Raw genomic sequence first — 26,542 nt, forward strand, 5'->3', positions numbered from 1 at the left:
CCATGGTATCACAGTATATCGATGCAATTAATATGCTTCTCAGATGCTAAATTCTTACATCACTACGCAGATCATAGATCTTCCTGGCCTGGACAACATCGTTGGAGTCTGGCAGGCAGGTCCAGTTATGCAGGTAAGTTCTGTAGTTGGCATCATTGACTTGGATCTGGCATTTTTTAGCCAGCTCAAGAGACAACATGTCTGCTGGGAGGTTGTACTTGGTCTTTGATTTGTTGAAGTCCTTCTTGTATAGATTATCACTAGCAATCTTAGCTGAGTTAAAGGCCAACACGAGCAGTGGGTCATCCTGGACGCATTGGGCTCCAATGTGATGACCTTGTTGCTTTCTGTATCCAGCCTTGTACTTGTACTGCAGCATTAAAATAATGAGAAATTAGCATTTATATGTAAATTACATATGTAAAAGCAAAAGACCCCAAAGCACGGACGTAATTTTGGGGGGGGACGGGGGGGACATGTCCCCCCCACTTTTTCAAAAGCCGGCTTTGGTCCCCCCCAGTTTTTACGGTTAAAACCAAATATTTAAATAGCGACGAATCTATGTCCCCCCCACTTTTGAAATCAAAATTACGTCCATGCCCCAAAGAATTGATGACATGCCCAGACTTTTATTCCTCAGTGTTTTTACAGTAGGGGCTTTAGGTATGACATTTACTACCCTACCTGATTGCCTACAACCAAGGACGGAAATAGGTGCAGAAGAAGTATTAACATGGATAAAACTTATCTGACTCCAAAAAGTCAAAATATCTGACTCCAAAATATAGTTGGTAAGAATCTAAAGGAACTCACTTCTCAAATAGCTCAGTGCAGGTCATAGAATAAACCTAACCAACTTTATAAAGTTTCTTGCTATAAACAATAGCCCGCTTTGTCAGAGGATTATCATAAACATGTGCAGCAAAGGCGATACTTTATAGGGAAATGGTGTTACTATACATTTACCTTTATCTGATACTTATTATGAGCTCATTTGACCCACTATAGCTATAACCAGTGGAGACCATGGTTACACAATTAACCAGATTTATTTAACAACCAACTAAATATTAAACAACAGAACAACTATTCTAAGTTAAACTAACACAGGATAATACTCAATGGAAACAGAAATGCAGACTGGTGCATGTTGCCTCATGGTGCAAGGAAGAAGAAGATGATGAAGAGGAAGAAGCAGAAGAAGAATAGGCAGAAGAAGAGAAAAGAAGGACCCATACAGCAACATAATCTCCCTTTTATCCCCCAGCATATCAAAGGGACAGTGGTTACAAAAACCAGGTTAACCAATGGGAATCAGGTTGATGGTATAGGCAACAAAATACATTTGCCAACAGGACTGACACCTTTGGGGTGAAGTCTACAAACTTTCTCAGTGAGTGAGGTAACTCTTACGCTGTAGCATAACCTTTCCCACTAGACAACATGCCGCAAAATTAGACTAAACATGTCACACAAATGGTCAGTTTTATCCCATTTCTATAGAAACCTCTTAAGGTAAACCACCATTTGTTGTCCCCCATGGTTTTATGCAGGAACACCACATCCTGCATCCCCCACAGGAACCCATCCTGCCACACCTGTATTACATACCTTTCATATTCGTTTCAGTGCAGTTACTAAATAATTCACAGCAGATATGTTATAACATTTATAATATTCAGCCTTATAATATCATATTTATAACTATATAATAAGCCAGGTCTTCAAAGTAAAGACTCTTACATCACTGATGATGTCTCGGGAGGCCTTGGCAGCTTTAACTGCAACCGCATCTTTTGGCAGGAAATAGCCTTCCTTTAGACTGTCAGTGTATGCCTGGTGGTAATATTTCTGCAACATGATGACAAACAACAAGTTGGGATCTTGACTGTGGAGCAAAACTGATATCATAATTGATACTGATATTGCCGTCAATCATTTTCATCACAACACAGAGGCACTGCACTTACATCACTGCTGTTGATTTTGTTTTGCCGACTTAGTACGATTTCTGGAGTGTCAGGCATGATGTGGACGTTAAGTTTATCCTTGTTCCAAGCTTCAACATAAGCTCTCTGAAAAACAATAATGGTGATGTATGGAGAAGAGATGAGATTTAAGGTTCATTTGATAGTTATTAAATAAGATGACTAATGGTTTGCCTACATCATTTGCATTTAAATTAACTTTATATCTTGTTTTTTAATATTTAAACAGATTAGAAAGGTAAAGTACCTGGTTCATGACCTGAGCATTGGCTTTAGCGAGAGTCAGGGGAACAGAATCTGTTTTGCAGGTGAACTTGAAAGTGCTTGGATGCTGACGGTATTTCCTCTCACTCAAGATTTCACCAGCTTTCTTTACTTTTTCTACTTCAATAGACCCAATAGGAACCCAACCCATGCCCCTAACCCACTCCATATCAGCTTTATATACAGCCTAAATAAACACGGACAAACACAGAAAATATTGTTATTGCTTTTTGAACATTGTGGATGGACACCAAAGATGAGCACTAAAGATTCTTGATTCCGTTCCAGAAAACTTACATCACTCCGGAGATCATAGACCTTTCTGGCCTGGACAACATCGTTGGAGTCTGGCAGGCAGGTCCAGTTATGCAGGTAAGTTCTGTAGTTGGCATCATTGACTTGGATCTGGCATTTCTTAGCCAGCTCAAGAGACAACATATCCGCTGGGAGGTTGAACCTGGTCTTTGATTTGTTGAAGTCCTTCTTATATAGGGCATCACTAGCAATCTTAGCTGAGTTCAAGGCCAACATGAGCAGTGGGTCATCCTGGACACAGCGGGCTCCAATATGGTGACCAACTTGCTTACGATATCCAGTCTTGTACTTGTACTAGAAAAACAAAATGGAAGCTTTAGGGTGTGCATGTGCATTCAACACTACCAGTTTAAAGGATGACTTAAATAGACACTGAGGGATGAGAGAGGGAGAGATATACTCACATCACTAATAATGTCCCTGGATGCTTTGGCAGCTTTGATGGCTACAGCATCAGATTTAAGGTCATAGCCTTTCTTGAAGCCTTCCTCAACTGCTTGCCTGTACAGTTTCTGTGTAGTATTGTTCATTAGAGTGATAAGTATTACTCATTATTAAAGTCCTGAACTATAAATTAAATGTATATTTTTAAGAAATTCAGTAGTACCTACCCTGCTGTTGGTAATAGCGTTAGCCTTAGAGAGCAGAATTTCGGGAGTATCAGGGTTAATATGAATCTTGGTCTTATCAGCCTCCCAGGCTGAGATGTACTGACGCTGATATGAAAAAAGAAACATATATCAGGTTTGTGGCATCAAAACCACAGTGCAGGACAAAATTTTGGTCTCCTTTGTCATGCAGGTGCTAACAGTTTTGTCGTATAAAAATGGGTTATCTGTCAATTTCATATTTCAAATGTAAATGTAATCTACCCTTCTTTATCAAGGTGAAATGATCACAACACCGGCACAATGCTAATTTGCTTGGGGCTTAGCTAAATTATTCAGTGTTTTGGCCAAGACATTATTTCTGTAGCCAAAAATAAGGGTACAGGGGAGGGTTACTCTATATGTTCCAAATAACAACAAACTTAGTGTAGCTACTAAGTGTAAAAGAGACAGCTCATGCATATGTGCATGAAACATTAATAGAAACAAGATAATTTCTAACAAATTAACTTAATCTACACTTTCTGACTGCAGTGATATCCTAGATATGATGAATCAGCCAATACAAAGCACTGTTCTAGAGTGCTCACACATGTGGGTGAACAGGCACCAACAGAACAACCCAAAATGTGCACAAGAAGTCAGAAAACATGTTTGTTCAATGTAACTCAGTCAGTAATTACAATAATGTGAAATCTGTCAGGTGGTCATTTGAAAACTATTTAAAGGAATAACAGAAAACACTTATTTTGTATGAACACTGTGGTACAGAAAACGTACCACATACCACATCTGCTGTTACATATCTTCACTTGCCATAGATCCTTCACAAAACTATTGCTGTGCTAAGCAAGCACACTTTTTTCTTAGGTCACAAAAATAGCAGTATTTGTGTTTCCAACATCCAGACATGATAAATTTGTGCTTTTTGAATTTGGTCACAAAATTAGGGCCCCTTATATCATAAGTGTGAAATTAAAATTCTCTCTTAAAATTTTACGAGGTCTTCAGTTTTATATTTTCCAATAAAAAACAAAAAATAGTTTCCAATAAATGAAAATCCTGAAGCTCCTACTTACCTGGTTCATAATGTCAGCATTCGTCTTTGCCAGGACCAAGGGTATGGACTGCATGTCTTGAGTAAATTTAAATGTTTCTGGTTTCTGCTTGTAGAGTCGATCACTGAGGATCTCTCCTGCTTTCTTGGCTTTCAAGACATCCAGTGAACCAATGGGCACCCATCCTACACCCTTTAGGTCCTCAAGGTCAGCTTTGTAGACAGCCTGAAAGAAGAAAAGTTAACGTTCATGTTACAACCTACTTACTGGAAAAAGAAAGCGTTCTTCAGACCTATTTGAGGATATAATATTTTTTTTTATCTTGTTTGAACAAACTGGTGTACAGTATTTGTTTTTTTCCTACACAACTCCATTTGTCAAGCTAAGACATCAGAAAAGTAAACAAAAATAAAATAAATAGATAAAGTGTACCACTTACATCACTACGCAGATCATAGATCTTCCTGGCCTGGACAACATCGTTGGAGTCTGGCAGGCAGGTCCAGTTATGCAGGTAAGTTCTGTAGTTGGCATCATTGACTTGGATCTGGCATTTTTTAGCCAGCTCAAGAGACAACATGTCCGCTGGGAGGTTGAACTTGGTCTTTGATTTGTTGAAGTCCTTCTTGTATAGATTATCACTAGCAATCTTAGCTGAGTTAAAGGCCAACACGAGCAGTGGGTCATCCTGGACGCATTGGGCTCCAATATGGTGACCTTGTTGCTTTCTGTATCCAGCCTTGTACTTGTACTGCAGCATTACAATAATGAGAAATTAGCTTTCTTTTATAGATAAATTAAATATGTACGTTTTAAACCAAAAGACCCAAAATAATTGCTGATGTGTCCATGTGTTCATTCCTCATTGTAATTACATACCTTTCATATTAGTTTCAGTGTAGTCACGAAATAATTCACAGTAGATATGTTATAATATTCTATCATATTAGTAACTATATAATAAGCCAGGTCTTCAAAGTAAAGACTCTTACATCACTGATGATGTCTCGGGAGGCCTTGGCAGCTTTAACTGCAACCGCATCTTTTGGCAGGAAATAGCCTTCCTTTAGACTGTCAGTGTATGCCTGGTGGTAATATTTCTGCAACATGATGACAAACAACAAGTTGGGATCTTGACTGTGGAGCAAAACTGATATCATAATTGATACTGATATTGCCGTCAATCATTTTCATCACAACACAGAGGCACTGCACTTACATCACTGCTGTTGATTTTGTTTTGCCGACTTAGTACGATTTCTGGAGTGTCAGGCATGATGTGGACGTTAAGTTTATCCTTGTTCCAAGCTTCAACATAAGCTCTCTGAAAAACAATAATGGTGATGTATGGAGAAGAGATGAGATTTAAGGTTCATTTGATAGTTATTAAATAAGATGACTAATGGTTTGCCTACATCATTTGCATTTAAATTAACTTTATATCTTGTTTTTTAATATTTAAACAGATTAGAAAGGTAAAGTACCTGGTTCATGACCTGAGCATTGGCTTTAGCGAGAGTCAGGGGAACAGAATCTGTTTTGCAGGTGAACTTGAAAGTGCTTGGATGCTGACGGTATTTCCTCTCACTCAAGATTTCACCAGCTTTCTTTACTTTTTCTACTTCAATAGAGCCAATAGGAACCCAACCCATGCCCCTAACCCACTCCATATCAGCTTTATATACAGCCTAAATAAACACGGACAAACACAGAAAATATTGTTATTGCTTTTTGAACATTGTGGATGGACACCAAAGATGAGCACTAAAGATTCTTGATTCCGTTCCAGAAAACTTACATCACTCCGGAGATCATAGACCTTTCTGGCCTGGACAACATCGTTGGAGTCTGGCAGGCAGGTCCAGTTATGCAGGTAAGTTCTGTAGTTGAAATCATTGACTTGGATCTGGCATTTTTTTGCCAGCTCAAGAGACAACATGTCCGCTGGGAGGTTGAACCTGGTCTTTGATTTGTTGAAGTCCTTCTTATATAGGGCATCACTAGCAATCTTAGCTGAGTTCAAGGCCAACATGAGCAGTGGGTCATCCTGGACACTGCGGGCTCCAATATGGTGACCAACTTGTTTACGATATCCAGTCTTGTACTTGTACTACATTTAAAAGATCATCAAGATGTTTCTTTTAAAAATACACTTCTGCCTTTGTGCAAGGTGTAATCAAAGGTTTTAAAAACTAAAAAAACTCACATCACTTATGATGTCTCTTGATGCTTTGGCAGCTTTGATAGAAATGGCATCACCACGCATGTCATAACCCTTCTTCTTAGACTCTTCATTAGCTAGTTTGTATTGTTTCTAGATAGGAAATTAGAAAATGCAAATTTGCTGAAAAAGCTGTACCACCTACATCAGTAGAAATTGTACCATGACTAAAGGTATGAATCTTACCACACTGTAGTTAATCTTGTTCTGTTTTGCAAGGACCACCTCCAATGTGTCTGGCATGATATGTATCTTAGTTTTGTCACTCTCCCAAGCTGCAATGTAATTTTTCTGTAACAGGAAATGCATTCAAATATATATTCACAGAGGGATATGTAAATACAAGGCTAACGGAGCACAAACATCAGAGGGCTAGAAGAATAATGGTAGTGCAGAGCAGAGTTTTGTTAAAAGCTACCTTGTTCATGATTTCATTATTGGCTTTAGCTAAGACCAGTGGAATGTCTTGAGTTGTGCCTGTAAATTTGAAGTTGCTTGGGTGCTGACGATATCGCCGTTCGTTCAGAGCTTCACCAGCTTTCTTCGCTTTCTCAACATCAAGTGAACCAATAGGGACCCATCCCAGTCCTTGCAACCACTTCAGATCAGCCTTATACACAGCCTAAAGAAACAGCAGAGAAAGATAAGTAAATGTGTAAATGTTGTGATTTTTCACCACAATCTAAATTTGTCCTCCGCTTTGTACCCATCTGTGAAGTTACTAGTGATTACTAGGGGGCTGTGGTGCACACGTGCCCAGAGCGGTGGGTAGCCCTAGCCCAGCGCCCGGGAAGCAGTTGGGGTTAGGTGCCATGCTCAAGGGTACCTCAGTCATGGCCTCAGGTCTGGGAATCAAACCCACGACCCTCCGGTCACAAGACCAGTTCCCTATCACAGGACCATGACTGCCCCGTGATGAGTGATAAGTGTTTTTAACCTCTTTTGAACAAATGTTCAAAAGAGGTTCAAAATGTTTTCATTTTTACCCAGATATCTCTAACTGTTAAGCCAAGATATTATCAGAAAAATATCTTATGTACCACTTACATCACTACGCAGATCATAGACCTTCCTGGCCTGGACAACATCATTGGAGTCTGGCAGGCAGGTCCAGTTATGCAGGTAAGTTCTGTAGTTGAAATCATTGACTTGGATCTGGCATTTCTTAGCCAGCTCAATTGCTAGCAGATCCACTGGGAGATGGAACTTGGTCTTTGACTGGTTGAAGTCCTTCTTATATAGGGCATCACTAGCAATCTTAGCTGAGTTCAAGGCCAACATGAGCAGTGGGTCATCCTGGACACTGAGGGCTCCAATATGGTGACCAACTTGCTTACGATATCCAGCCTTGTACTTGTACTATCGTGAGAAATGTTAACAGACAGCAGAAGAAATTTAAATTCTTAAACTGTTAGTCTATTCATTGTCACTCACTTAACCTTCAAAAAATGCATAAGAAAATAACTGGACGTAGTGTTATATTTATTACGTTGATAAGGTAAGAAAATACTTACATCACTGACAATATCTCTGGAGGCTTTGGCTGCTCTGATAGACACAGCATCAGCTCGCATATCATATCCCTTCTTTTTAGCCTCCTCATTAGCAAGTTTATATAGTTTCTGAAAGAAAATGATACAAAAAAACACTATATTATATGCGTAACAGAACAGGCAAGACCTGCTGTTCTGGAAATACAGATGAAGCTGATGATCAGTTCCTCACCAGCGCAGTATAATATCATCCATGTATGACTTACCTCACTGTAGTTTATCTTGTTTTGTTTCGCATGAAGCACTTCTATTGCGTCTGGCATGATATGGATCTTAGTCTTATCATTGTCCCACGCTTCCACATATGATTTCTGTAAGAATGTTTTGAGAGAAATACATTACAGCACGAATGATTATTTTTGTTAAATGATTCGACATGCATATTTTAATGTATGCATGACACTTACCTTGTTCATGATGTTATTATTTGCTTTAGCTAAGACCAGTGGAATGTCTTGAGTTGAAGATGTAAATTTGAAGTTGCTTGGGTGCTGACGATACCGGTGTTCACTCAGAGCTTCACCAGCTTTCTTCACTTTCTCAACCTCAAGTGAACCAATGGGGACCCATCCCAGTCCTTGTAACCACTTCAGATCAGCCTTATACACAGCCTAATCAAACAGAGCAGAGAAAGATTACAGAAAATGAAATGACTGAAAATCATGTGAATTACTCCATTAGCGGATACACAAAGTCCTATCCAAAATAAACACCTACATCACTCTGGAGATCATAAATCTTCCTGGCCTGGACAACATCATTGGAGTCTGGCAGGCAGGTCCAGTTATGCAGGTAAGTTCTGTAGTTGGCATCATTGACTTGGATCTGATTTTTCTTTGCCAGTTCAAATGCCAACATGTCCACAGGGAGATGGAACTTGGTCTTGGATTCGTTGAAGTCCTTCTTGTATAGAGCATCACTAGCAATCTTAGCTGAGTTCAAGGCCAACATGAGCAGTGGGTCATCCTGGACACAGCGGGCTCCAATATGGTGACCAACTTGCTTACGATATCCAGTCTTGTACTTGTACTAGAAAGAATGTAAACAAGTTGGATATATTCAAAAACATTGTAAGTACACTGATACACACTACACAACCATATGTGCTATTTAGAACACCTACATCACTAGCAATGTCCCGGGAAGCTTTGGCAGCTTTGATAGAAATGGCATCACCACGCATGTCGTAACCCTTCTTCTTGGCCAGTTCATTGGCAAGTTTGTATTGTTTCTGAATAAACAAAAAAACAAAATGCATAATTTATTCAAGGAAAAACTATGTTTTTTTTTTTTAACTGACCTCATAACTTTGCATTTCTCCATTTCTCAAAAATTCATATTAGTCTTCACGTCACAGTATCATTTTGGGAATTATATATGGATGACATTTAGCAATTGCAAATCATAATTTATGTAGTGTAGCTACATCAGCAACATAGTAAAATGAACTGACCTCACTGTAAATTACTTTATTTTGTTTTGCAAGGACCACCTCCATGGTATCTGGCATGATGTGGACTTTGGTCTTATCATCCTCCCAGGCTTTAATATAAGCTTTCTGTTAGAAAAGAAAATCAGTTAAAACTCCAATGATTGTGTGTGGGGGGAAAAAGAGAAAAACAACACAACGGTTACCTTGCTCATGATGTCATTGTTGGCTTTAGCCAAGACCAAGGGTACATCCTCAGTTGAAGTTGTAAATTTGAAGTTGCTTGGGTGCTGACGATACCGATGTTCACTCAGAGCTTCACCAGCTTTCTTTACTTTCTGAACCTCAAGTGAACCAATGGGGACCCATCCCAGTCCTTGTAACCACTTCAGATCAGCCTTATACACAGCCTAAACAAACAGAGCAGAGAAAGATTACAGAAAATGTAATGACTGAATGACTCCAGCAGAGGATACACATAAACCCCTATCCAAAATAAACACCTACATCACTCTGGAGATCATAGATCTTCCTGGCCTGGACAACATCATTGGAGTCTGGTAGGCAGGTCCAGTTATGCAGGTATGTTCTGTAGTTGGTATCATTGACTTGGATCTGATTTTTCTTTGCCAGTTCAAATGCCAACATGTCCACAGGGAGATGGAACTTGGTCTTGGATTCGTTGAAGTCTTTCTTGTATAGAGCATCACTAGCAATCTTAGCTGAGTTCAAGGCCAACATGAGCAGTGGGTCATCTCTGATACTCAAAGCGCCAATATGGTGTCCAACTTGCTTACGATATCCAGTCTTGTACTTGTACTAGAAAGTGTGTAAACAAGTTGGATATATTCAAAAACATTGTAATTACACTGATACACACTACACAACCATATCTGCTGTTTAGAATACCTACATCACTAGCAATGTCTCTGGAAGCTTTGGCAGCTTTGATAGAAATGGCATCACCACGCATGTCATAACCCTTCTTCTTGGCCAGTTCATTGGCAAGTTTGTATTGTTTCTGAATAAACAAACAAACAAACAAAACACATAATTTATTCAAAGAAAAATAGTGATTATTTGAAGACTGACCTCATAACTTTGCATTTCTCAAAAATTCATATTATTCTTCACGTCACAGTATCATTTTGGGAATTATATATGGATGACATTTAGCAATTGCAAATCATAATTTATGTAGTGTAGCTGCATCAGCAACATAGTAAAATGAACTGACCTCACTGTAAATTACTTTATTTTGTTTTGCAAGGACCACCTCCATGGTATCTGGCATGATGTGGACTTTGGTCTTATCATCTTCCCAGGCTTTAATATAAGCTTTCTGTTAGAAAAGAAAATCAGTTAAAACTCCAATGATTGTGTGTGGGGGGAAAAAGAGAAAAACTAGACAACGGTTACCTTGCTCATGATGTCATTGTTGGCTTTAGCCAAGACCAAGGGTACATCCTCAGTTGAAGTTGTAAATTTGAAGTTGCTTGGGTGCTGACGATACCGGTGTTCACTCAGAGCTTCACCAGCTTTCTTCACTTTCTCAACCTCAAGTGAACCAATAGGGACCCATCCCAGGCCTTGTAACCACTTCAGATCAGCCTTATACATAGCCTAAACAAAAAGAGCAGAGAAAGATTACAGAAAATGTAATGACTGAAAATCATGTGAATGACTCCATCAGCGGATACACAAAGTCCTATCCAAAATAAACACCTACATCACTCTGGATATCATAGACCTTCCTGGCCTGGACAACATCGTTGGAGTCTGGCAGGCAGGTCCAGTTATGCAGGTAAGTTCTGTAGTTGGCATCATTGACTTGGTTCTGATTTTTCTTTGCCAGTTCAAATGCCAACATGTCCACAGGGAGATGGAACTTGGTCTTGGATTCGTTGAAGTCTTTCTTGTATAGAGCATCACTAGCAATCTTAGCTGAGTTCAAGGCCAACATGAGCAGTGGGTCATCCTGGACACAGCGGGCTCCAATATGGTGACCAACTTGCTTACGATATCCAGCCTTGTATTTATACTGCATAAAAAATGAAAGATAACATTCATTTTGCACAAATTTAAATAATTAATTTAATAACATACATAAATAATTTGTTCTGTACTGATAATAAAAAAACTTGCATTGCTGGCAATGGCTGTAGTAGCTTTGGCTGCTTGAATAGGAATAGCATCAGCACGCATGTCATAACCTTTCTTCTTTGCCAATTCATTGGCAAGTTTATACAGTTTCTAAAGAAATAAACACAAGAAGTTGTGAGAAGTTAGTCATGATATCCCAGAAACTAAATTAAAACAGTATAAGTGAGAGGTGACAAACCAGACTGTAGTTGGCTCTGTTCTGGCGTGCCAGGGTCACATCCATGGCGTCGGGCATGATGTGGATTGATGTTTTGTCTTTGTCCCAGGCCTCTGTGTATTTTTTCTGTGAAAGAAATGAACCAAGAAGTTTTCAATGCAATGACAATAAAAATTCCAGCACTGTAAAAAAAAAAAAAAAAAAAATCCATGTTCAGAATTGTTGTGGGAATACAAAAATATATATTGGCACATGAAAAAATGAAAACAACATAAAATGTTGTATAACAAACTATATAATATTCATTCCTTAATTTAAAATGTTACTTTCAGTCAATAAGGAATACGTAGCTCTGTTGACATTACAGGACAAACATAACGTTGGTGGAACGTAACATCTGGAATTGGACATTTTCTGGCTCTTCTCAGTGTTTGCATCTGCCTCCTAATCGCTCAAGGATGCCACCAGGGTTGCAGAAGCTTTGGTGGATCACACAATGAACATGAATATGGGGGATTCTTATAATGGTGAAGTATTGGGTTGTCCCATTGACATCACCTCAAGTGTAATCAACATTGCTATTATGCTTGAAGAGGAGAAAGCCTATAGATAACTGTTGTAGTACAATCAAATCCCAAAATTAAAAGGCATACAGGACATTTGGGACAGAAGAGAAAAAATGTCTCTGCAGTCCATCCATCCATCCAATAATTAACAGCTGCTTATCCGGGTCGTGGGGGCAGTAGCCTAAACAATCAGGCCGAGGTTTCCCTCTCCTTGGCCACCTCTTCCAGCTCTTCTGGGAGGATACCAAGGTGTTCCCAGGACAGCCAAGAGATTTAATCTCTCCAGCGTCTTCTCCGGGGTCTCTTCCCAGTTGGACATGCAAGGACCACATCACCAGGGAGGCGCTCAGGGGGCATCTGGACCAGATGCCCGAACCACCTCGACTGGTTCCTCTCTACATGGAGGAGCAGTGTCTCTACTCCGAGTCTCTCCTGGATGACCATACTCCTCACCTTATCTCTAAGGGAGAGCCTGGACACCCTGTGGAATAGACTCCTTTCAGCTGCTTGTATTCGCAATTTCATTCTTTAGGGCACTACCCAAAGATCGTGACCATAGGTGAGAGTCAGAACATAGATTGAACAGTAAATTGAGAGCTTTGCCTTTTGGCTTAGCTCTCTCTTCACTACAACTGTCCAGTACAGCGTCCGCAACACTGCAGCTGCCACACCGATCTGCCTGTCAACCTCCTGTTTCATCCTTCCAAGAACCCGAGATACTTGAACTCCTCCACTTGAGGCAAGGACTCACTCCCGACCCAGAGAGGGCACTCCACCCTTGTCCGACTGAGTACCATGGTCTCAGTTTTAGAGGTGCTGATAAGATATCCTGGCTGTCTTGCACTTGGCTGCAAACTAATTCAGCAAGGATGCCAACAGAACTACATCATCCACAAAAAGGAGACTCAGAATCCTGAGGCCACCGAACCGAACCCCCCTCTGCCACTTGGCTACGCAGAGAAATTCTGTCCATAAAAGTTATGAACAGAATCAGAGACAAAGGGCAGCCTTGACGGAGTCCACCCCCAACTGGAAACCAGTCTGACTTACTGCTAGCCATGCGAACAAAGCTTCTGCTCCGTTTGTACAGGGACTGGATACCCCGTAACAGTGGGCCCAGTACCCTATACTCCCATAGCAGTGGGCCCAGTACCCTATACTCCTGGAGCACACCCAAGAGGAATCCCTGAGGGACACAGTCGAACACCTTCTCTAAATCCACAAAACACATGTGCACTGGTTGACTCCCATGCTCCCTCTAGGACCCTCGCCAGGGTGAAAAGCTGCTCCAATGTTCCACGACGTGGACGGAACCTGCATTGTTCCTCTTCCAACCGAGATTGGATTATCGACCTGACTCCAAAACATGGACACAGTTTCAAATGCAAAAGTTAAACAGCTCCTTATTGATGCATCTTTTTGATTCTGTTGAAAATTCCCATTTCATATCTCATTGCACAGGCCTGACAATCAAGTGAATAACAAAGCAGTTCAATGACCAAAGCACCATAGTAAGGGTCCTAAATAGTAAGGGTCTTAAATCAATTACCTTGTTCATGATCTGGTTGTTGGCTGCAGCTAGCACCAGGTCCATGGAGTCCATGTGCTTGTGCTGGGTGTATTTGGAGGGGTGAGTGCGATACTTTGCCTCACTCTGTATATTCCCGCCGACCTTGGCAGTTTCTACTGCTAACGAGCCAATGGGCACCCACCCAATGCCTTTCACATAGCTGTTGTAATCATTCTTGTACTCAACCTGTAAAATATTATTTGTAGAAAGGTTAATAGTTTTTCAGTCATTCATGTTTGCACACTGTTAATAAAGAGAAGACAATTGACTCACATCACTGGCAATGGTGTTCATTTTGCGAGTTAGCTCGATATGCATGGCGTCAGGCAGCAGGGTGTAGTGATGGATGGGCTTTTTGTAGCCTGCGTTTGTCTGAATTGCAGATGCCTGTTTAGCTTGCACAATACTCCACATGTCAACTGGGGAGTGGTACTTCAGCTTGGCCTTGTGATAGTCCTGCTTGTAGTTCCTGTCACTCTGTATCTTGGCGACATTCATGTAGTGCACCAGCAGTGGGTCGTCCTGGAGACTACGGAAGCCAACATGTTGGCCTCTAGACTTCATATAATTCAGCTTGTACTTGTACTGCAATAAAATAATGGCTTTGTTAACAAGACGTTTTATACCAATAGCATAGTTACATGTAAATGGTAAAAATGTAAATGGTATTTTCACAACAAAAAAAAAGATTCAAGTTGATAAACATACATTACTGGCTATATCCCTGCCAGATTTGGCCGCCTTTATTGGAATGGCATCAGATTTCATGTCATAGCCCTTCTTATTCAGTTCCTCAAGGCCAGCTTTGTAGAATTTCTGAAAATGCACAGGAAATGGTGTGAGAAAAAATGTTGTTGGCAAAAAAAGGGGATATGTATGTAATCCGGTTCCTGTATTACATGAGAATTAATGCCGAGCACAGTACATGAAACTTCCATTAATTTTATTGATTTCTATTAGTGGGCACTTTTTGGTTTTCAAGAGACTAGTAAAGTAGCAAAACAGTTAAAATATGGCTAAATGTATCACTGAAAGTTACCCGAATAATTACCAAAATATATTAATGAGTGTGAAAACAGAAATAGTTTCACAAAACAAAATCACCACTTAGTGCTCTCCCCATCACCTTAGCCAACTCAATGGCAAATAAATGTCTCATCAAATATTATTTAAAAAGTGATTTCCTGATATATGATATTACCTGGCTAACATTTATTGCATTGGCCTTAGCAAGGAGAAATTCAGGGCTGTCCGGCATCACATGGATCTTGAGCTTGTCCGTGTCCCATGCAGCAGTGTATGCTTTCTGTGGTGAAACAGATAAAGGGTTACCTGAGAGTCATGGCCTCTCATCTTCTACAATCAGGAGATACACATAATTCCAACTCACCTTGTTCATGATCTGGTTGTTGGCTGCAGCTAGCACCAGGTCCATGGAGTCCATGTGCTTGTGGTGGGTGTATTTAGAGGGGTGAGTGCGATACTTTGCCTCACTCTGTATATTCCCGCCGACCTTGGCAGTTTCTACTGCTAACGATCCAATGGGCACCCACCCAATGCCTTTCACATAGCTGTTGTAATCATTCTTGTACTCAACCTGTAAAATATTATTTGTAGTAAGGTTAATAGTTTTTCGGTCATTCATGTTTGCACACTGTTAATAAAGAGAAGACAATTGACTCACATCACTAGCAATGGTGTTCATTTTGCGAGTTAGCTCGATATGCATGGCGTCAGGCAGCAGGGTGTAGTGATGGATGGGCTTTTTGTAGCCTGTGTTTGTCTGAATTGCAGATGCCTGTTTAGCTTGCACAACACTCCACATGTCAACTGGGGTGTGGTACTTCAGCTTGGCCTTGTGATAGTCCTGCTTGTAGTGCCTGTCACTCTGTATCTTGGCGACATTCATGTAGTGCACCAGCAGAGGGTCGTCCTGGAGACTACGGAAGCCAACATGTTGGCCTCTAGACTTCATATATGCTTTCTTGTATTGGAACTGTGAATAAAGTAGAACACCAGTAAGGAACAGAACATGCTTAAGTGGCTCATACTATTATGCTATACAGTATATTATAATATTTTGGAACTGACCCTTTAAATTAAATAAAACCAAAAATATCTTCCTGGCCAAGTTCCTTCACCCAAAAGATGGAACTTCGTTTTTAATTACTTACGTTGCTAGCAATGTGCCTTCCTTGTTTGGCAGCTAATATAGGAATAGCATCAGATTTCATGTCATATCCTTTAGCAATGTCTGTGATCCACTGGGATTTATAGTGTTTCTGCAAGAGGGCAGAATATGTTAACATTCACAATGTTCTCAACTGAGTATATTTTTCACAGACTTCAAAAATGGCAAACTTGGTTGAGTACCATTGGGTATTAGGTTCTGTAAAAAAGCATTGGAGGTTCAGTTCAGTTTATAGTCTGAGTTACCTCACTGATAGTCTGGGCGTTATATCTGGCCTGCAGGAACTGTGGGCTGTCTGCAGGCAGGTGGTATGTGTGCATAAACTTCTCACCAGAAGCTTTATAAGCAGTCTTTAATGGCAGAAAATAAACAACATAAATGACTGGAGAAGTGCAAGTTTAATATCAATGAAAACCATTGTTGATATTCTGAAATGTGCTTACAGGATTCATCTGCTTAGAGTTATTCATGGCTAAGACCATGTTAATCTGGTCTGTGAGACTGGTGAATTTCAGTGTACTGGGGTGAGTTCTGTAGGCCTTTTCATCCAGTGCAGCCTTGGCAGTTTTTGCCTTCTGTACATCAATTGAACCAATGGGAACCCATCCTGCTCCCTTGTAGAAGTTGTTGTAGTCTGACTTGTAAAGATTCTGGTAAAACAAAAATGGGATGCATGAAATAAGGGTGTATATCTGACAATGCCTTTCAATAAATTACATGAAGTGATGTTTCAAATGGACGCACATCACTCTGAATCTCCATCATGTTGCGGGTGAGACCGATATGCATGGCGTCAGGCAGCAGGGTGTAGTGATGGATGCGCTGTTTGTAGCCTGTGTTTGTCTGAATTGCAGATGCCTGCTTAGCTTGCACAACACTCCACATGTCAACTGGGGTGTGGTACTTCAGCTTGGCCTTGTGATAGTCCTGCTTGTAGTGCCTGTCACTCTGTATCTTGGCCACATTCATGTAGTGCACCAGCAGAGGGTCGTCCTGGAGACTACGGAAGCCAACATGGTGGCCTTTGGCCTTTTGGTATGCGAGCTTATACTTGTACTGCAAATAGAACAGCATTTAAAATGTGAAAAAAACAGTTCTGCACCATATTTTAAATGTAATTGTGCAAAAGGGTGCATTTACTGACATCACTGGCAATATTCCGTGAGGACTTGGCAGCGACAATTGGAATGGCGTCTTCCTTCACGTGGTGTCCTTTAAGTAGGTCCTGCTTGTGTGCGTATGTGTAATAGGTCTGGAAACAATGAAGTGTAGCAATATTTTAGATTTATATAAAATCTCTTGAATATGAGCTTCTTCTTTGATGCATGACATCCTGTAATCTTACCTTGCTGACATTGATGGCATTGTACTTGGCTTGCAGAAGCTCTGGTGTGTCTGCAGGGAGGTGGTAGGTGTGCATGAACTTTTCTCCACTGGCTTTGTACAATCTCTGCAAAACAAGAGTCATGGTGATACTTTTTCTCAAAGGTCTTCTGAAAAGTCCCTCAAATTTCCAAATTCATGCTGCATTCTTATTTCTTAGGCATGCCAAGAAACACAGCTTGTAGGGATTACACACATCACTTAGCTGCTTGGCATTCACTATCGCCTGCTCCATGACTGGGGTTTCGAAGACACTGGTGAACTTGATTTTGTCCGGATGCTGCCTGTACTTCGTCTCATTGAGAGCGGCAGCAGCAGTCTTGGCTTTCTCTACATCTAATGAACCCAGGGGGACCCAGCCCATGCCCTTCACAGAGCTTTCATAGTCCAACTTATAGTTGTACTGATGAAACAGAAAAAGAAAGCCTGTAAGTTAGATTACTAATGTCAGATCTTGAACTCTTAATAAAGCTTTGCTACTTTTTCCACATATTAATCTAGGGCTAATCGGAAAAAAGTTGCTTCTTCAACTCATGAGGAGGTTTAATTTAGTCATGGGTCCACATGATGGTGAATGTCTTACGTCACTAGCAATGGTGTTCATATTGCGGGCCAGCTCGAAGTTCAATGCATCTGGCAGAAGTGTGTAATGATGGATAGGTTGTTTGTAGCCTGTGTACGTCTGAACTGCAGACGCCTGCTTAGCATGTGCAACACTCCACATGTCAACTGGGGTGTGGTACTTCAGCTTGGCCTTGTGATATTCCTGCTTGTAGTTCTTGTCACTCTGTATCTTGGCCACATTCATGTAGTGCACCAGCAGAGGGTCGTCCTGGAGATTACGGATGCCAACATGGTGGCCTCTAGACTTCATGTATGCTTTCTTGTACTGGACCTGAAGGGAGGTGAATATTTTAGAGTGAGAACCAGGGTTTTGAGTGATGTCCATGTTCTGTTTGATTATTCACATATATGATTATAAACATGTAGCAGGCACAGGCCGAATGGCACCTACATCGCTAACTGCGTGTCTTGCAGCCTTTGCTGCACGGACAGAGATGGCATCAGCCTTCAAATCATAACCCTTTGAAATAAGATCCTCCCATCCGAGCTTGTAACATTTCTGAAAATGAAAAAGAAAACAATGTCGACAGAGTTTCTAAACTAGACAAGATGTTCTCTTAGTCATAAAAAAGTGGATGGAGGCGGGGGTTCCCGACCCGCACGTTAGAGATGTTCACATACATTGCTGATATTGTAGGCGTTGCACCTGGCCTGGAGGAATTGTGGGACGTCAGGGGGTAGGGCATATTTTTGATGGATCGCCTCAAGGCCTTTCTTGTAGTGCAGCTAGAGTGGGGTAGACAGATCATAGGCAGATCATAGGCAGTGCAGTAAAATCATATTTCTGCTTCATTTACAGCAGCAAAACCAAGGGCTACTGTTCATCATTATCCAATGGAGGGTGCTATTTTGCTATTTTCTGGAGGGAAGAGTATAATATGCATAGTGTACAATGTGGCGTGCATGAGTTAGGAAAATGGGATATGGGGAAAAAAGATCTTACATCACTCCGGAGGAGCTGGTTGACCCTAGCCTGCAGCATGATAGGGTGGTCATCAATAGAGGTGAATTTCACAGTATCTGGGCGTTGCCTGTATTTTTTCTAGGTTGGGAAAGTGAAAGAGCAAATTAGTTGTAATTAGTTGTCACTCAGACACTAAACAAATGCACAGTTTTCCATTAAAAATTAGAATAGACAAGAAGGTCAATTCAGATAAATAACAATGAAACATATGCTTCGTCATATGTAATCATCAAAATCATGCTTTATTCACAGACACCCCAAATGCTGTGTTGTGTCCATCAGCAGTGATTAACTGGCTTCCTGCTGCTCTATCCCCTCTTGCTCAGGTGTCAGCAGGGGGCAAATATTTTGACTTGTTAGTAACTCATTAACACCTCCTGTCAGCATGTCACTGTCAGAACCTGCCACTAGCTATTTTGCACCACAAAGGATGATCACTTGACAGCCGTACCTCACTTAGGATCTGGCCAGCTTTCTTGGCTTTCTCGACATCCAATGATCCATAAGGTATCCACGGGGTTCCTTTAGTGTAGGCATTGTAGTCTGACTTGTACTCATTCTGTAGTTTGAAAGAAGGAATAATAAAAATAAAACAAAATAGTAAATAAATAATTATATCAATTTAAAACCAATTAATGATCAATCTTTAAAAAAAATCCTGAGACAGGATTAACCAGGATTATCTATATCTAAATAAAAACTACATGTTCATGCAAGTTTCCCTGGAAACACACTGCATTGCACCACTATTTAAATTCAGCAAAAACTTGAAAAAAGCTTCTTCTTTTTTTAAAACTTACATCACTCTGGATCACATTGGCTTTTTTTGCAAGGTCCAGACCCACACTGTCAGGTGGTAGGAAGTAGCGGTTGATAATGCTTTTATAGCCAATCATGCTAGAAATAGCCTGAGCCTTCTTTGCTAGCGTGACAAGCATCATGTCCAGTGGGGCGTGGTACTTGGTCTTCATCTTCTCATAATCCTTTTTATACTCACGCTGTGGAGAGAGGTGAATAACGGTCAAATATAACAAGAGATTTCATAAAAAGGCAAGAGGATAACAATTCTGAATATCCTTGTTGTCATGTGTAAGGGTAATATTCACCTCACTCTGGATCTTAGCAACATGGACAGAGTGCATGATCTTGGGGTCATCCTGAATGCTGAGGGCCCCAACCATGTGTCCTTTGTTTTTCTCATACTCTTTCTTGTATTTCACCTAATAATAAGGAACAAAATGGGCAGCCTCACACACAGGTTACGTACATTATCAGCTCCTTACCTAAATGTTCATGTTCGGTCATGAAGAGCTGAGCTCTGTTCACTCACGTCACTGGCTATGTTGGTGTGAGCACGGGCAGCGAGGATGGAGATGGCGTCACCCTTCACCTCAAACTTTTTTGCTTTTGTCTTTTCCCATTCAAATTTGTAACAAGTCTAAAAGTAAATGAATAGATTCCAACGTTATGAGATATTTCAAATTGTTACTTTGACGCCTACATTTTAAGTGAAAGAATGGAGTTTAATACTTACGTCACTAAGGTTATAGGCGTTGACCCTAGACTGAATGAAGAAGGGATAATCGGGGGGCAGGTAACACTTGAACTTTTCCTGTTCATACTTTGCCTTGTAGTTCAGCTGAAAATGGAAGAGATGCAGTAAGCAAAATCCTACTGATTTACATATATTTCGGTACCAGTCTATTTGGCACAATTTTTGATGAGTCTTGATGATTTCTGCCATATTTTCAATACCAGATCCTTCTGTAGTGCAGTTCCAAAAGTGCAAAAGTTCAGCTCTCTAAATAATATGAATACACAAAATGTACTAACTATTTCAACATACAAAACTTATTTTTCACTAAAATCTTGAATGTTTGTAATTTTGGTGATTTGGTGAATTTTGGTAAATTCAACATTTAAATTTCCAAACTCTGAAATCCTAAATATTTTAAAATGTAAAACATGCACCTCATCCATTCAAATGAATTATAGACTGGTCAACCAATACCCATCTTGTTTCAATATTAATAATCCATAGAAAACTTTTAATTTATGATACACGTCTAGAGGAAGTTGTTGGGGTAGCCAATAATGATTTATGCAGTTTTTTTCGGTTTTTGTAATGAATGTGCTTCTGCATTCACATTCTGTAATGAATGCGCTTCTGTCACTGCTAGCAATGAAGTACTGCCATTCAGCTGAAATAAACTTCTCAAAGTAACCACATCTGTTGCTTTACATGCCCCAGGGGTCAAATGTAAAAAAAAAAAAACACATAAAAACACATAAAAACTTAAAAGAGCATTGTAAGGCATTCCCTCATATCTGCTTCATCCTAACACATTTATAGTTGGAGTGTAACATTTGATTTGTTCTGAATCTAATCTTATGTAGTTAAATATTATTGATCATATGGAATATAAGTTCTGTAGATGGCACTGCTGATTGCAAATGACCCATATTAGAAGCATCTTGCATTCAATTACCTGTCCGTCTAGACAAAGGAGCTATTCTGGGTGTGCAGAATGCAAACTCCTCTTAATATCTCAGTTATTTCACATTACAACAGCCACATAAATCTTGTGTAAAACCAAATAAGATTCTGTGTACTTTCTATTAACTACGTGACTAAGAAGGAAACCTGATGTGGTAATGCAATGAAAATACAATTGTTGATCTTTGTTAAAAGTGAGCAGGCAACTGTGAAAAATCTTGAAGATACATACATCGCTCAACTGTTTGGCATTGACAGCAGATTGTACTTGGACGGGTGAGTCCATTACTTGTGTGAACTTCACTGTGCCTGGGTGTCGACGATATTGTTTCTATAAAGGGTGAAGTAAAAGACAAAAATACAATCAGTTATCTAAACACCCTTAGCATCACATTAGAATGATTTGTGCTGTGGTCGGTAAACTCACATCTTTGCACTGTCCCAGTTTTTTAATGGCTTCATATTCGGGCGTGACCGTTTGGGGGAAATAACACTTTGTCTTCATATCGTCATAATCAGCTTTATAATTTTTCTGAAAGTAATCAAAAGCAGTATAATAAAAACAAAGATAAAAAATAACAGGAAATCAGGCAAACATGTTCAAGGGATAACTAAGGTAACTATCATTTAATAAGGTCCATGGTAAAGTAGCTTAAATGAGCTCCATCTTAAGAATTACTTACATCACTTTTGAACTCTTCCACATTTTTGACGTGAACCATGTACACATCTTCATAACTGCCAACGTAGTGACCCTTCACCTCACTGTCATACTTCTCTTTATAGTGTATCTTTAAAGAGCAAGAAGACCAAAATCATGATATTTACATCATTAACATCAGTTTGTCTTTCTTTCTTTGACTCATTTCTCTACATCACTGCAACGTGACACTCACATCACTAAACTTTTTGAGGACATTGTCCATCTGGAACTTGGGGGTGTCACAGTAGTTGATGCTCAGTCCTCTTGATTTTTCATAGTTTTCTTTATATACTTTCTAAAAATAACAAAAAGAAAGATGTTAGAAATGTGCAAATAAAGTGCTTTTGGAAGCATTATTGACTATAGTCTGTAAATGTGTAAATTGCCAAAATAAAACTTTTGGTAATAATTCAATAATTCGTGTTGAATCTCAATGCCCATGTTTTAACATCCCTCAGATCATATAGGCCTAAAGGTAAAATATTCCTTAACTAAAGAATTAACTTAACAATTAACTTCCATTTGGCCATCAGGAAAGAAAATGTGCTTTAAGGTGTTTAAATTAACTTGCCATCAACTTTTTCAACAGAAGGATGTTCATGTTCTGATTTGGACTGATTATTTAAAATAAACCCAAGAACACCATACTTAGCTCTGAGCCAACGTTAATCATTAATGCCACCTGCTGGACAAAACTGTGACCTAACCTCAATATGCAAAAAAACTGAAAGAAGAAAACTAGCTATAGCATGTGCAGCTCTGTCTGACATTCTCTCTCTCTCTCTCTCTCTCTCTCTCTCTCTCTCTCTCTCTCTCTCTCTCTCTCTCTCTCTCTCTCTCTCTCTCTCTCTCTCTCTCTCTCTCTCTCTCTCTCTCTCTCTCTCTCTCTCTCTCTCTCTCGTAGGTGTATGTACATCACTGATTCAGAATGACAATAAACAGGTAAGCATACATCACTCAAGATGGTGCCAGCGTATCTTAGTTGTCTGAGGAGGGGGTTTTCTGTTGCAGGGAGGACGTTGTATTCAGAGACTGCTTTTTTCTTTTCATAATCCTTCTTGTACTTATTCTAAACAAGGGGGAGGGGGGAGGAAGAAGAAAGATTCACAAATCATCTCTCAATGCACAGTGCAGTGTGGTTTACATGGATGCATGGCTTCATATTTATTCATATCATAGTCATAACATTTTTTAAACATTCTGGGTTCTGTATTCCACCTCAGTGACTTCAGCAGCATTACTGTGATCAGTTTATCATAATCAGTACCTAATTAATCCAGCTTGTTCTTTGAATGTCTGAATAGCAGTATGGCAAACAGTTATATGGTAATCTCTTGATCTGTCGTGAGTCAAAAGTCAGCAAACCTATCTAATGAGGAAAGAAATAATTCTCCTGGTGGTAGTATTGAAGTTATGCCTAACTATGCCTAAAAATATGATATTATATTATAAATATAAAGATATATTAGAAATTCAAACTCACCGCGCTTGCATGGTGACCAGCCTGCTTGTTAGCAGCATATGTCGGTGTTTCTGTTTGCATGAAATAAATTTGGTCTTTCATGTCTTCATAAGCAGCAGTGTATTTTTTCTGAAGAGGCCGTTGGTGAGCAGGAAAATAAGAGTACAAACAATTAGCAGAATATCTGACTGTATAATGCATTCTTAATTGGTTAAAAATGACAAGACATGACATAAGCGCTTTAAGAAATGTCAGTCATTCCACACAAACTTACTTCACTTATATTATCCATGACCATCTTTCCAACTGCGACGTCAAAGTAAGGGGTTTCACACCATTGGCCCTTCACATTCTTGTTGTAGTCCTCATGATACTTGAGCTACAAATGTATAAAAACATTTCTTAGTAAATTACAAATCACAAATGAAAAACTCATATCTCTCTCTCTCTCTCTCTCTCTCTCTCTCTCTCTCTCTCTCTATATATATATATATATATATATATATATATATATATATATATATATATATATATATATATATATATATATATATATATATATAAAATCATTGGACTTTTGTGGGCTTCCATGCTTGGATGTTGTGTATTATGCTCTAGTCTAATGCCTTCTAATAATATTCCTGTCCATCTCGTAACAGCATCACATATGCCAGAGCATGTCTTTCCCTCTCTGGACACATGCATGTGGCTCAGGATAAATATGGAACAGGCAAAATTAGCATTAACAGGCAATATCTTGGATCCTTGATGGTAACAGTTTAAAAGATAGCTGTTGATGCCTTTTTTCGACCAGGAATAGACTTTTGAACATGACTGAACAGATCTGAGCTTGTCCACTTACATTGCTACGAATGGCAAAGTTTTTCTTGGCCAGTTCCATGTCTGGGGGCTCTGCCAGCGAGGTGTACTGTGCCTTGCGTTTATCATGACCCTTCTTGTATTTGATCTATGGGGAAAGAGCATAATGGCCACTTAAAAGACCAAAAGATCAAACTTTTAATACTGAAACATAGTAATTCACCCATCCTTGAGTTGTTTTCGTTGTCCCTAATCACATTTTCTCAGTTCAATTAGGGAAACAGAGAAATCAAGTGAGTGGATAGAGCTAATATAACTTATAATTGAAACCTTACATCACTGAGGACTTCCTGTGCCTTGGCAACTCGGCGAAGTTCCGGGCTATCGCTGTACGGGTAGTACATGGTCTTGTCCTCATCCCATGCCTCTGTGTATAGTTTCTGAAAGAGGAACATGCTCAATTAGAAGCTTAATTAGCTCACTCTGGCAGGTTAGCAAAATGATAGAGGTGTAGAAATCCTACCTTGCTGTAATTAGCTGCGTTCCTCACAGCCATGACAAGTTCAGGGGCATCGGGGGGAAGCAAGTATCTATCCTTGGTCTCATCCCATTTCTGTCTGTACAAAACCTGAGTACAGATATAAAAAACAAAGTCTGTGCTCATCTAATAAGAGAGGAAAAGAATAATAATAAGTTGCATTTATATAGTGCCTTTCACAAACCCAAGGACATTTCACATAATCACAAATAAAAACTATAAGGAAAAATAGGAAACAAAGATAAAAGAGTTGGGCTTTGAAAGAGGACAGAGTAGAGCAGTTACTGAGAGATTGAGGCAAAGAATTCCACCCAGTGGATTTAGTGTATGGGACAGTTAGAGGGGTTGCATTAGAAGATGTAAGGGGGCGAGCGGGACAGTAAACCTGAATGAGTTCAGAGAGGGTCAGAGGTGAGGAAAAGGATTTTGTCATTTATAAGAAAAGTCAGTGCAACTGTTGTGTTACGGAATGTCTCTGACTCCTCCCTCTGGGTAGTCGGTGTGTGTGTGTGTGTGTGTGTTCATCGTGTCATTTGTCTCATCTGTCTCTTGTCTCGTTTGCATTGTTTTGCACTTGTGTGTGTGTTAATGTTTTGTTAATGTTTTGTTTTGTTTTTGTGTGTGTTGATGTTATACTTGTCACTGGTCTTTTTTTAGTCAGAGTCTTTACGTTTGGTTCCAGTGCCAACCCAAGGCATACTTGAATTATTTGGCCCCTTAAGGCAACCAGGCCACCAAGGGGCCCCCCAAAAGCACCAAGATTTCATGATGAGCCTATTAATTATTACATTAGAATTTGGTGCTGAGGTGGTGGTATGGGGGGCCCCAAATTAAATTCTGCTTAGGGCCCCATAAAGGCTTAGGGCCAGCCCTGTATTTTTTGTTTATGTGTGCTAAGCATTAAAATGTGCTATTACTAATAAAACTGCGTTATTGGAATCACATCTCTTCAACCTTGTTCCTTACATGTTGAAGGACTGGTGTGATGTACAGAGCATTTCATAAACATAAGGACTCGCACTCAAGTTCTGAATGTACTGAAGATGGCTTATAATTTAGCAGAAAGACCATAAAAGAGAGAGTTGCAGTAGTTAAGACGAGAAAAGATGAAGGCATGAATGAGCATTTTTGCATCATCATCACTCGATGCTATCAGTATCGACTGTGATGATATGAGTACCAGAGTTAAGATTTTGGACCATCCAATAAAGCTTCAATTTTACCAGGACTGAGTTTGAGGTAATTGTGATGCAACCATAATTTATGATCAGTATCCAAAGCTACAGTGAGGTCCAAGAAGACCAAAATGCTACACAGTCTGGAATCTACTGACAACAGCAAATCTTTTGCAACTCTTAGGAGAGCAGATTCAGTACTGTGCAAAGTCTGAAAACCAGATTGAAAGGGCTCATAAAGCTCATTTCTAGAGAGAAAATGTTGCATGGCAGCAACTTTTTCAATGATCTTGG

The 26,542-nt window shown here is 39.8% G+C and overlaps 1 protein-coding gene across 17 annotated transcripts in view; it reads right to left on the reverse strand.

Annotated features, from left to right (window-relative positions):
• Positions 1-26,542, reverse strand: part of neb (nebulin) — a 59,225-nt gene that overhangs the window by 27,158 nt on the left and 5,525 nt on the right. For all 17 annotated transcript variants that reach the window (XR_013130456.1, XM_077002706.1, XM_077002707.1 and 14 more), the window contains 63 exons: positions 25,059-25,163; positions 24,871-24,975; positions 24,579-24,683; positions 23,991-24,095; positions 23,738-23,845; positions 23,207-23,323; positions 22,448-22,549; positions 22,235-22,342; positions 21,979-22,083; positions 21,784-21,882; positions 20,589-20,693; positions 20,385-20,492; positions 20,161-20,274; positions 19,855-20,052; positions 19,506-19,613; positions 19,034-19,132; positions 18,712-18,816; positions 18,482-18,589; positions 18,050-18,361; positions 17,663-17,869; positions 17,429-17,533; positions 17,228-17,335; positions 16,828-17,139; positions 16,527-16,733; positions 16,329-16,433; positions 16,067-16,174; positions 15,577-15,888; positions 15,283-15,489; positions 15,094-15,198; positions 14,601-14,708; positions 14,166-14,477; positions 13,872-14,078; positions 11,778-11,882; positions 11,582-11,689; positions 11,166-11,477; positions 10,856-11,059; positions 10,674-10,778; positions 10,350-10,457; positions 9,944-10,255; positions 9,643-9,846; positions 9,461-9,565; positions 9,131-9,238; positions 8,725-9,036; positions 8,415-8,618; positions 8,214-8,318; positions 7,969-8,076; positions 7,502-7,813; positions 6,873-7,076; positions 6,641-6,745; positions 6,440-6,547; positions 6,032-6,343; positions 5,718-5,921; positions 5,453-5,557; positions 5,226-5,333; positions 4,673-4,984; positions 4,255-4,458; positions 3,179-3,283; positions 2,972-3,079; positions 2,550-2,861; positions 2,236-2,439; positions 1,971-2,075; positions 1,744-1,851; positions 59-370 (listed from right to left, as the gene is read on the reverse strand). Coding sequence is in view for 16 of the 17 variants with exons in the window: in XM_077002706.1 (XP_076858821.1) it covers positions 59-370; positions 1,744-1,851; positions 1,971-2,075; positions 2,236-2,439; positions 2,550-2,861; positions 2,972-3,079; positions 3,179-3,283; positions 4,255-4,458; positions 4,673-4,984; positions 5,226-5,333; positions 5,453-5,557; positions 5,718-5,921; positions 6,032-6,343; positions 6,440-6,547; positions 6,641-6,745; positions 6,873-7,076; positions 7,502-7,813; positions 7,969-8,076; positions 8,214-8,318; positions 8,415-8,618; positions 8,725-9,036; positions 9,131-9,238; positions 9,461-9,565; positions 9,643-9,846; positions 9,944-10,255; positions 10,350-10,457; positions 10,674-10,778; positions 10,856-11,059; positions 11,166-11,477; positions 11,582-11,689; positions 11,778-11,882; positions 13,872-14,078; positions 14,166-14,477; positions 14,601-14,708; positions 15,094-15,198; positions 15,283-15,489; positions 15,577-15,888; positions 16,067-16,174; positions 16,329-16,433; positions 16,527-16,733; positions 16,828-17,139; positions 17,228-17,335; positions 17,429-17,533; positions 17,663-17,869; positions 18,050-18,361; positions 18,482-18,589; positions 18,712-18,816; positions 19,034-19,132; positions 19,506-19,613; positions 19,855-20,052; positions 20,161-20,274; positions 20,385-20,492; positions 20,589-20,693; positions 21,784-21,882; positions 21,979-22,083; positions 22,235-22,342; positions 22,448-22,549; positions 23,207-23,323; positions 23,738-23,845; positions 23,991-24,095; positions 24,579-24,683; positions 24,871-24,975; positions 25,059-25,163 (10,347 nt within the window). In the remaining variant the exon portion in view is untranslated. The remainder of the gene's footprint in view (positions 1-58; positions 371-1,743; positions 1,852-1,970; positions 2,076-2,235; positions 2,440-2,549; positions 2,862-2,971; positions 3,080-3,178; positions 3,284-4,254; positions 4,459-4,672; positions 4,985-5,225; positions 5,334-5,452; positions 5,558-5,717; positions 5,922-6,031; positions 6,344-6,439; positions 6,548-6,640; positions 6,746-6,872; positions 7,077-7,501; positions 7,814-7,968; positions 8,077-8,213; positions 8,319-8,414; positions 8,619-8,724; positions 9,037-9,130; positions 9,239-9,460; positions 9,566-9,642; positions 9,847-9,943; positions 10,256-10,349; positions 10,458-10,673; positions 10,779-10,855; positions 11,060-11,165; positions 11,478-11,581; positions 11,690-11,777; positions 11,883-13,871; positions 14,079-14,165; positions 14,478-14,600; positions 14,709-15,093; positions 15,199-15,282; positions 15,490-15,576; positions 15,889-16,066; positions 16,175-16,328; positions 16,434-16,526; positions 16,734-16,827; positions 17,140-17,227; positions 17,336-17,428; positions 17,534-17,662; positions 17,870-18,049; positions 18,362-18,481; positions 18,590-18,711; positions 18,817-19,033; positions 19,133-19,505; positions 19,614-19,854; positions 20,053-20,160; positions 20,275-20,384; positions 20,493-20,588; positions 20,694-21,783; positions 21,883-21,978; positions 22,084-22,234; positions 22,343-22,447; positions 22,550-23,206; positions 23,324-23,737; positions 23,846-23,990; positions 24,096-24,578; positions 24,684-24,870; positions 24,976-25,058; positions 25,164-26,542) is intronic.

Source organism: Brachyhypopomus gauderio, chromosome 4, assembly GCF_052324685.1.
Source record: "Brachyhypopomus gauderio isolate BG-103 chromosome 4, BGAUD_0.2, whole genome shotgun sequence".
In the NCBI taxonomy this organism is placed as follows: Eukaryota; Metazoa; Chordata; class Actinopteri; order Gymnotiformes; family Hypopomidae; genus Brachyhypopomus; species Brachyhypopomus gauderio.